Source organism: Macaca mulatta, chromosome 9 (assembly GCF_049350105.2).
Source record: "Macaca mulatta isolate MMU2019108-1 chromosome 9, T2T-MMU8v2.0, whole genome shotgun sequence".
Lineage (NCBI taxonomy): Eukaryota > Metazoa > Chordata > Mammalia > Primates > Cercopithecidae > Macaca > Macaca mulatta.
The window spans coordinates 61,979,090-61,988,840 of record NC_133414.1 but is presented as its reverse complement, the minus strand read 5'-3'; the positions used below and the strand labels follow the sequence as shown (position 1 = coordinate 61,988,840).

Here is a 9,751-nt window from a genome sequence, read left to right as displayed (position 1 = left end):
TGCGCCTATACACCCGGGACGGTGGGGTTGCGTCGGGGAAGTGAGAGTGTTGGGGGTTAGCCGGGCAGCCTGGAGAACAGGCGGTCGTGGTGCGCGCGGGGCCGAAAAGATCGAGGACAGTGGGGACCCGGCCTGAGGAGGGGTCGGGAAGGAGGAGTGGGGGCGCGCGGACGCAGGTCCCGGGGCGCAGCGGGGCGGGGGCGGGTTCCGGAGCGGGGCGGGCCCAGGTGAGCGAGGTCTCCGCCCGCCGCCCCTCCCGCCGCCCCGGTGCCGGCGGCCCCGCTGGCCCCTCCCTGTACCCGGCGCTGGCTCCGCGGGCCAGGCCGACGGCGGCGGGCGGCGTCTCGGGCCCAGGCCGGGTTGGCTCCGGCTCCATCTTGGGCCGCGGCACCTGGCACCTGTGGCGGCCGCATGAGCAGCGCTTCCCTCGGCATGCGCGGCCCCGGCGGGCGAGAGGGTGAGAGGCCGGCTCCGCGCGCGCCCGTGGGGGCGGGGGGCGTGGTGGGCCGCATCTCCCCCTTGCTGAGCCCTAGAACCCACTCCTCCCTGCTCCTGCGCTCAGACCCCCGGCATCCTGGCCCCTGGCCAGCACGCAGAGCCACCGGTGACCGCATCGCACTCCCCGCTCTCAGCCTCTCATTGTCCTGCCCTGTCTTGTTCCCTCTTTCACGTTTCCTCTGCCCGTCCTCCCGTTTTTCACAAGTCTGTCCGGGACCCTGTCTCCTTCGGCCTCCACCCCTGCTGCCATCTCTCCTCCCTCTCCCCTTCTTCCTCTTCCCTTCCTTCAGCCTCCTGCGCCGCCTACCCCGCCCCCAGCCTTGCTGCCCTTTGGCTCCTCCTGCCCCGCATCCTTACCCCGGCCCACAGCCCCATTTGCCTGCAGTCGCTGCCTTTGCTTCTGAGAAGGTCTGTAGCCTCGTTTCGGGCCCGTATTGAGCCCCCTTCTCCCTAAGTCCGGGTGGGCTTTGTGCAGCAGGGGCGGGAAGGGAGCTGTGCTGGGCGAGGCTGCGTGGTGCGGTGCGTTCAGGCCTTTGGCCCCACAGCAGGGGCGGCCTGTGCTTGGCGTGCAGAGTGCAACTGGGTAGGCGCTGTTACTGCAAACGGGCCTGTGTGTCCCAGGCTGGGGCGTAACTGCTTGTGAGCCTGCAGATGGGGACACACCGGCCGCCTAGGCTGCTTCTAGGCTGAGGCACCTTCTCCACCTAGCTGCCCCCCAGGGAGTGTGGGCAAATCCTCCCCAGGGGAGGAATGTTGGGCGCCTAGGCCTCTTCCTGGTGAGCAGAGCCTCATCCATGGGGTCACTCACCCCACAGTTACCCCAGAACCCTTTGCTGGCACAGCTTGTGACCTGGGGCATGTAGCCCTTAAGGCACGTTCATTGTGAAGGGCAGGTTTTGTCTCCTCCAAACCCTCCATTTAGGAATGCTGCCTGCTGCGTTGCCTAGGGTTGGCCCTGAGTGTTCCTATCAATCGCCGTTCACTCTGGGGTGGATTAAACCACCTCCTGGAGGGTGCTGTATCCCCACTGTGCTATGGGGGGTTTGTGTTGTGTGCATTCCTGCCTGGTCCCTGAGAGGTAAGGTCCATATTTTAACATAGAACCAGTTTTCCTGCCTGACTGTGTAAGTTTGCTTTTTCTATTTTGGTTTTGCTGGACACATAAGTCATCATCCAAACGCTTGCCACTTAACAAGAGAGGACTTGGGCCAGGCGCTGTGGCTCACGCCTATAATCCCAGCACTTTGGGAGGCCGAGGCAGGCGGATCATCTGGGGTCAGGAGTTCGAGACCAGCCTGGCCAACATGGCAAAAACCCCATCTCTACTAAAAATACAAAAATTAACTGGGCGCGGTGGTGCTCGCCTGTAGTCCCAGCTGCCGGGAAACTAAGGCGGGAGAATCGCGTGAAGCCAGGAGGCAGAAGTTGCAGTGAGCGGAGATTGAGCCATTGCACTCCATCCTGGGAGACAGAGCAAGACTGTGTCTCACAAACAAACAAACGAACAAAGCCAAGAGGGGACTTAGATGGATGCCATAGTGTCGTCTGAGATGGAGTCCACTTGTGGTGGTCTTGGTAGTCCCCCTGGGCATATCCCAAAGGCCTGGGCTCCTCTGCTGGGGCAGCATCGCGGGAGCTGGACTCTCTAAGTTGACCCAACGGTTTCTATGTTTGGGCTAGTCTGGAAGTGTCTGAGAAGTGGGGGCTTTTTACTCAAAATGACATTGGTTGATTGCTACATAGGTGGTTGATCTTGCAGTTGCCGACACGTGGAACCTGAGGCAGCAGGACAGCCTGGCGTTGGCCACGGGACATTGGCCACAGCCATAGCAACTTCGGCATCAAATGGGGCAGGAGAGAGAACATTAAGGTATCGTTCAAAGAACACTAGTGTCTTAGATACTTCTGTATGCCTCTTCTTTATCTCGTCCTAAAAGATCTTCGCAGGGTCCCATTAGGGCAAAACCAGAACCTTCTGCATGGTTATAAAGGCAGGGTAGGCATGCCGTTCTGGGCATTTAAAGTGCAGACTCTAGACTTGTATGCATGCGTAGCCTCCTAGGTTAAGATTTAAAATAGGCTCTGGAAAACCTACTTTGGTAATAGGGAGACTGGGGACACTGATGGTGACTTGATTCTAGGATGGGATGAAGGTAGCGAGGATGGGAAGCAAGACGAGGCTAACCTATGGGGTGTCTCGATGGCTTCTGAAAAGGGCCTGTCTGCCCCCCAGTACTAATACTTGTTATACCGTGAACTTCAGCTGCTCTTGATGGGAGAGGAGAGAGAAGATTATTGTTAACAAACACTGTTGCAGACAGTGCGCATGCTGTCACATTTAGTCTTCACAACAACCCTGCAGGATGGGGATTTACTTCTGTTTTGCAGATTGGAGAAACTGAGGCTCAAAGAAGTTAGGGGTCCACCTGTGAGCACATGCACAGGAAGGGGAAGAGCCGCTATTGGAAGCAGAGCCCTGCCCCTTCCTCCTCACACCTGGCTCCGTGGGAGGCCCCTCCTCTGGCCTAGTACACAGCATTGTGACAGGCAGTATGGAAGCCTCTTTCCCGCAGTACTCCCCTCAGAGCCCTTCCTTCTGAGCTGGGAAGGCCAGGTTGTAGTTGGCCAGGTCAGTTCCTTGGGGTTCTGAATTAGCAACTTTCAGCCGTGTGTTCTTTGACATTTCTGAGCTTCTCCAGGCCTCAGTTTTGTCACCTGCCACTTTTGGAGGGGGAAGGGGGAAGGGAACCAGTAGCCCACCACAGGGGTCTCTGGGTGGTGACTAGCCCTGGGTGCTGGGCAGCCCTCTGGTGAGACAGGCATAGTGGGATGCTCGTTGCTGATGGCTTCTCAGTGGGTCTTGGTGGGGGTCTGAGGACCTCATTCCACCTGTCTCCTCAGGGGCCAGAGGCTGCTGGCCTGGCTGTTTGTGGCCCCCTCCCTGGGAGGGTGGTGGGTTTGGCCAGAAGCTGTGTAGGTGTCCAGATGGGCCTTCCCTGGGGTCTTGGACCTGCAAATGAGTGGTTTTCTCCCTGCCAGGGGCTGTCCCAGTCAGGAGGAACACCTCCCGCCCTCCTCATTCTTGCAGCCTCAGGAGCTGCTAAGAAGCAGTTGGGCAGGTGGGGATCCACTCAGTGACTTGTTCCATGGCATGTCATGAGCACGATTGGCAGGGCCAGGCCAGATCAGTAAAAAGGTCGAGAGCTGTGAGGCACAGGCCTGCTCAGTGCTCGAAGGGGAGAGGAGCTCAGATGTCCCTGAGCTGTGTGCCCTTGGGGGTCACTAAGCCTCTCTGAGCTTATGGAATTCTCCTGTCTGTAGAATGGAGATAATGACTGTCTCAAGAGGTTGCTTGCACAGTTACATGAGACAATGTGTGCAAAGGATGTGGCACGTGCCTGGCCCTTGGCGAGTGATCAGGCCCTGGCAGCTGTTATTACCATCGCTGTTACAGGCTTTATTGCCCTCCTTTGTTTGTATGTCCATCTTAGAGCTCATTGAGGGCAGGGTCTGGGTCAGAACCCTCTCTTGGCTACTCCTCCTTTTCCTGATCCTCCCAGGGACAAGTCTGGTTTCAGCCCCGTGAAGCAGCTGGGATGGGACATCCTTACCAGGCTGAGGCTGTGTTCAGAGCTGCACAGTCCAGTACAGTAGCCATTAGCCTCATGTGGCCAGTTAGATCCAAATAAAACTTAAACATTCAGTGTCTCAGTTGCAGTGGCCCCCTGCCGAGTGCTTGGTACCCACATGCCATTGGTACCTACCTATTAGCACAGGGTAGAATCTTTCCATCATTACAGGAAGTTGTGCAGCGCTGGAGTCTCAGGGACTATAGCACCAGTATCATCCTCACTGTGGCTCAACAGCCACCAGCCGTCTCCTGAGTGCTGGGCTGCCAAGACATTTGTAATTACACAGAAACCGAGTCCCACAGCCCTTCCCGAATTTCCTCTTGGGTAGCCTTGCTCACCTGGCCGGGGAGGTTGTTTCCTGGCAGTCCTTATCAGCTTAGGGTGGGAGGGCAGGACTGGGATTGCACAAATGCAGCTGCTGCCTCCTGTCCCCACCCTGTTTCTCCAGCCTCTCCTGCCTGTCAAGGAGCCCCAGAGTGCTCTTCCTAATTCACTGCTGTGGCCAGGGCCAAGGTGACCCAGACACTTTGACCCCAGTGCTCCCCTCATGCCTCTTTCCTCCTGCCCACCCTGCTCTCCACCTGAACACGTTCTTGCTTCTCTCACTCCAGGCCTGACTTATGTGGCTGGTCCTCCGGGAAGCCTTTTCTCATCTCTCACCCTAAGTGAGCTCTCCTGCCTCGGCGGGGCCCTCCCTCAGACCCCATTTTTGGCACTCAGCGCCCTCCTCTGTGGGTGTGTTCTTATATTTGCTTGTTCTCTTGGTTAGGTACACAGGAGATATTCTCTGAGTGCCAACTACATGTCAGGTCAGTGCTGGGTGTTGGACAGCCAGAGGGGAGCAGGCCTCAGGCCAGGCTTTGCCAACTTCAGGCTGGTGGGGAGGCTGACAGTTGGCCAAACTGTTCCATCCAGGCCCAGTGCTTGGTCAGGGATGAAGGCTGCCTGGCTGGAGAGTCAGGAAAGGGGCCCCAGGAAGAGACGCTGAGGTGGAGAGGGTCAGAGCTGCCCTAGGCTGCAGCTGGGTCAGGGGCCAGAGTAGTCTTTATGGCTGGGGGAAGTGACAGCGATGGCAGGGAGGGTGGGGGACAGTGAGGATGCAGGTACACTGGGCAAGAGGGGGTTAAATGTCATGCAGGGTAGGTCTGATTGGTGGTACCGGGTGGGCATCTTATCTCACTGCTGCACTGTCCCCAAGAGTACAAAAAGGTCTGAATGAATCCCATGTTCCCTAGCCCTAGAGCTGGGGACGCAGTAGGGGCTCAGGAGATGGCTGTGGAATCAATGACCAGATGCTGAATGAGTCCCTCATGGAAAAAGCTGACGCGTGGGGCCTCTCCCTGCCCCTGGAGCTGGAGGTGGGAGTCAGGGAACCCTAGAGACATGCCAGCTCAGCCAGGCTAAGCCAGGGAGGATGGGGGTGGTTGGGGAAGCCCAGGGTGATTCTCAGTGTCCTCCAGTCATTGCTCCCTCATCCCCTGAACTTTCTCTGAGCTCCCACTCTGTACCAAGGAGACCCTGTCCACAGTGAGTTGGATACTGCCAGTCCCAGGAGGAAGTAGCCCAGTGTTGGGCTGTCCAGCTGTGCCCATTAAGAGGCCATAGTACTTCCGTACTGGTTGACTAATAGCTGTTATCCCACAGCCCCACCCCCTAGGGCTGCAGTTTCGCTCTCAAAGCCCCAGCAGACTTGGCCCTCTCCCTTCCCCTCCCACACAAGCCAGCCAGTAAAGAGTCGAGAGCGGAAAGAGTGGCGGCCTCCAGGACCCCACCCAAGGGCAGATTCTAACTGCTTGGGACTGATGATGAGATAATTTGCAGTGTCATCCTTGTGTCTAATGTGAGATGACCTTGATTTGAAGTGTCTGGTGTCTTGTCACCGCCTTGTGTACAACCGTATGCAAGTACCAGTCAGGCAGGCTGGGACTGAAGCTGGCTCCCTGGTGAACCTAGCACTGTGGGAGCTCACAGTAGAACCAGCTTAGGTGCTGCCACCCAACTCAACTCCACTCCCTCCCTTTCTCTCTTCTGCAGGCAGCCATGAGCTCCAGCCGCCCTGAGCCGGGTCCCTGGGCACCCCTGAGCCCCCGCCTTCAGCCCCTGTCCCAGAGCTCTTCCAGCCTGCTGGGTGAAGGCCAGGAACAGAGGCCAGAGCTCCGCAAGAGTGCCAGCAGCACCGTGTGGCAGGCCCAGCTGGGCGAGGCCAGCACCAGACCCCAGGCCCCGGAGGAAGAGGGGAACCCGCCTGAGAGCATGGAGCTGGCGCGGGCCTCTGGCCCTGAGGCACGACCCAGTGCTGGAGGCCACTGGCGGAGCAGCACTGTGGGCAATGTGTCCACCATGGGCGGTGGTGACCTGTGTCGCCTGCGGGCCCCCAGTGCTGCTGCTATGCAGAGGAGCCACTCGGACCTGGTCCGTAGCACCCAGATGCGGGGACACAGTGGTGCTCGGAAGGCCAGTCTCAGCTGCTCAGCCCTTGGCAGCAGCCCTGTCCACAGGGCTCAGCTGCAGCCGGGTGGTACTTCTGGCCAGGGTGGCCAGGCCCTTGTAGGCCTGGAAAAGGACCTGGCACCTGAGGATGGGACTTCTAACTCAGCCTGGATGCTGGGGGCGAGTCAGTTGTCAGTGCCACCACTAAACCTGGGGGACACAACTGCCCACAGCAGCAGTGCCCAAGCTGAGCCCAAAGCCGCTGAACAGCTGGCTACCACCGCCTGCCATGCTCTGCCGCCAGCTGCTCTACTCTGTGGCATGAGGGAGATGGGAGCTGGTGGCTGCTGCCATGCTCTACCTGCCACAGGGATCCTGGCCTTTCCCAAACTAGTGGCGTCAGTGAGCGAGTCTGGGCTGCAGGCTCAGCATGGGGTGAAGATCCACTGTAGGTTGTCTGGGGGGCTCCCTGGGCACTCCCATTGCTGTGCCCACCCTTGGGGTCCCACCGGGTTAGTCCCAGAGCCTGGCTCTAGGACCAAAGATGTGTGGACCATGACCTCAGCCAATGACTTGGCCCCTGCAGAGGCATCCCTGCTGTCAGCCCAGGATGCTGGTGTGCAGGCGGCCCCAGTGGCAGCCTGCAAGGCTGTGGCCACCAGTCCGTCCCTGGAAGCGCCTGCAGCCCTGCATGTGTTCCCAGAGGTAACACTGGGGTCCAGCCTGGAGGAGACGCCGTCCCCTGTGCGGGATGTGCGATGGGATGCTGAGGGCATGACATGGGAGGTGTACGGAGCTGCGGTGGACCCAGAGGTACTCGGTGTGGCCATCCAGAAGCACCTGGAGATGCAGTTTGAGCAGCTGCAGCGAGCGCCCACCAGCGAGGACAGCCTGTCTGTGGAGGGCCGGAGGGGACCACTGCGGGCTGTCATGCAGTCCCTGCGGCGCCCCAGCTGCTGTGGCTGCTCCAGTGCGGCCCCCGAGTGAGGAGCTGTGGCCCTTGGAGCTGGCCTGCGCCCACTGACTTTGTCCTAGACCTGGGCCAGGGATGATGGGGGCTCCGTGCCCCCTGGACCCACCGGCAGCTGGGCACATCTCTCACCTGAACATCGGCTGCCTCCGGACCACAGGACTGCAGCCTGGGGCTTCCTGCCCCACACAGCTGGGCTGTTTTCTTAAGGGCTTGATTTCCAAGGGCCACATCTCTGCACCTTGTGGGTTCTCAACTTTGAGACAGGGCTTTAGCACTATGCAGAGGGGAGATCCTGAGTTTTCTGTAAAAAATGACCTTTTGTTCACTCCACCCTCAGAACTCTGCCATGTTGCCTCCTCAGACTCTTGGCTTTATTTGAAAGCAGTGCTGAGAAATAGTGAATTCTCGACATAAAGTGTGAGGCCCCAGTGACAGGGACTGCCCGGGGTTTAGGGAAGGGGACTAATGTTCTCAGAGGTCTGCTGTGTACCACATACTGTGCTTGTCCTGTCTTCACCTCTTCATCCAGGTTTACAGATGAAATGACAGACATTTGGCAAGGCTGTAGCCGTTGTGCCCCACACTGGACAGCTTGAAGAGGTGGGACTGAGATTCAAAGCCAGGGCTGGCTGAGCCTGGGGTGTTTCCCCATAGCATGTGCCCGGTTTAGTCAGTGCAGTCATGTACAAGGAGAATTTACTGAGCCCATACTCTGTGCTGGGTTCTGTGGATCTGTGGTGAATGAGACAGAGGCTGCCCCTGCCCCGGCTGAGCTCATGGCATGGGTTGTGGATGGCAGGGGAGGATGCTGACCATTACGGAGGGCTGCCAGGCTTCCAGGGTCATTGTGTCAGAGGCTGTCCTGAGGAAGGGGAGAATGGGTGGCCACCTGCCCTAAAATCAGTTGCAAAGCCTAAAATTGCACTATTTTCACCTCATTCTGTCGGCTTAAGGATTTCTCCCCAAATGATGTAATTCGTGGAAGGAGGGAGCACAGGAATGGAGGGGGACAGGGAAGGAGCTTTGCCCTGGCCCCGGGGTAGGGGCTGTGAGGTTGTGGGGGCTCGCTTGCCCACATGACCTGACCTAGGCTAGGCAGTGGGGGCCAGGGGCCTCGGAGAGACAGAAACAGGGGTTTGGCACAGTCTGACTTCGTTGCCCAAAGATTTCCCAAGGCCTGTGAGGAACGGGAGTCGGCTTGTGTTCTTGTTCTGGGTCTTGGTCTTGAAGATCCTAAGTTCTCGGGACACAGCCCCCCAGTCCACCCTTGCGAGGGACCAAAGGGCTAGTGTGGGGTCATGGCCCATGATCTGGCGTGTTTCTGGGGCTGCTTCTGCACCTAGAAGCCCAGAACCCCGAAACTGGTGGCTTACATTTCCCCATCCTCAAAGACCTGGTACTCACTGAGGTGGAAATGACTCATGCAACGGTGGGTGAATTTGTAAAGCAAGAGTGGCATTTCCACAGGCCACAAGGACAAAGTGAGAAAGGTGTGCGTCAGGTCAGATGCCTCCTGAGGCCCCACGATGGACCATTCTCACCTGTAAATGTGCCTTTCCAGTATGCATAGGTGCACCCCTTCTTGGGATTCTGGGGCTGTCAGTTCCTTTGTGTATGGTGCCAGAGCAGGCAGCTCACGTTCTGGGGAGTGACACATGGGTATATGCCATCTTCATGCGTGGCTCTCCATAGAGTCTCCAGAAACCCCAGCCTGTTGGGACCACATGGGTGGAGGGAGGGCAGGACCTGCCCGGCAGATGCTACAGCCTGGTCAGATACTTGGATGTGCCAGTCCTGCCAGGGCCATGATGAGTTTCTGCAGTGGCAGCTCATTTGGGGTGTGTGTTGGGTTGGGAGGTGACCAGGGGTCCCCATTGTGAAGATCCTGGTGTAACTGAGGAAAGGAACTTTAGGGAACTGTGGAAGGGGTTGGGGGGTACCAGATTTCAGTTTAGAAATATCCATTTGGCTTCCAGTGGAGAAGAGCAGGGTGCAGAAGAGGTGGGAGGCAGGAGCCCAGGAGTATGTGCTGGGGGACGCCAAGGAGGGGCCTGTTTAGGAGCAATGGAGTGGGCAGCTGGGAACTGAGTTCATACATGTGCACACACACGCATACACAGGCACACGTGTGCAGTGGACTTGGGGAGGAGCCATTTCAGGATGCTGAGGTTTCCCGTTTGAGCAAGAGGAGGATGAGGCCACTACCTGGAACAAGGTG

The 9,751-nt window shown here is 58.3% G+C and overlaps 1 protein-coding gene across 5 annotated transcripts; it reads left to right on the top strand.

The window, feature by feature from the left end:
* Nucleotides 1-269: 269 nt before the first annotated feature.
* On the top strand, nt 270-7,869 carry GPRIN2 (G protein regulated inducer of neurite outgrowth 2). 5 transcript variants are annotated; one of them, XM_077945571.1, is made up of 4 exons: nt 292-457; nt 2,258-2,368; nt 4,900-4,939; nt 6,165-7,869. In XM_077945571.1, the coding sequence occupies exon 4, from the start codon at nt 6,171-6,173 to the stop codon at nt 7,545-7,547; it is 1,377 nt and encodes a 458-aa protein (XP_077801697.1). In that variant the 5' UTR covers nt 292-457; nt 2,258-2,368; nt 4,900-4,939; nt 6,165-6,170; the 3' UTR covers nt 7,548-7,869. The 5 variants fall into 5 exon arrangements, with proteins under 5 accessions (XP_015002539.3, XP_077801697.1, XP_077801696.1 ...); XM_077945572.1 differs by having other exon boundaries at nt 324-457; nt 2,242-2,368; XM_015147053.3 differs by lacking the exon at nt 4,900-4,939 and having other exon boundaries at nt 270-457.
* The last annotated feature ends 1,882 nt before the right edge of the window (nt 7,870-9,751 follow it).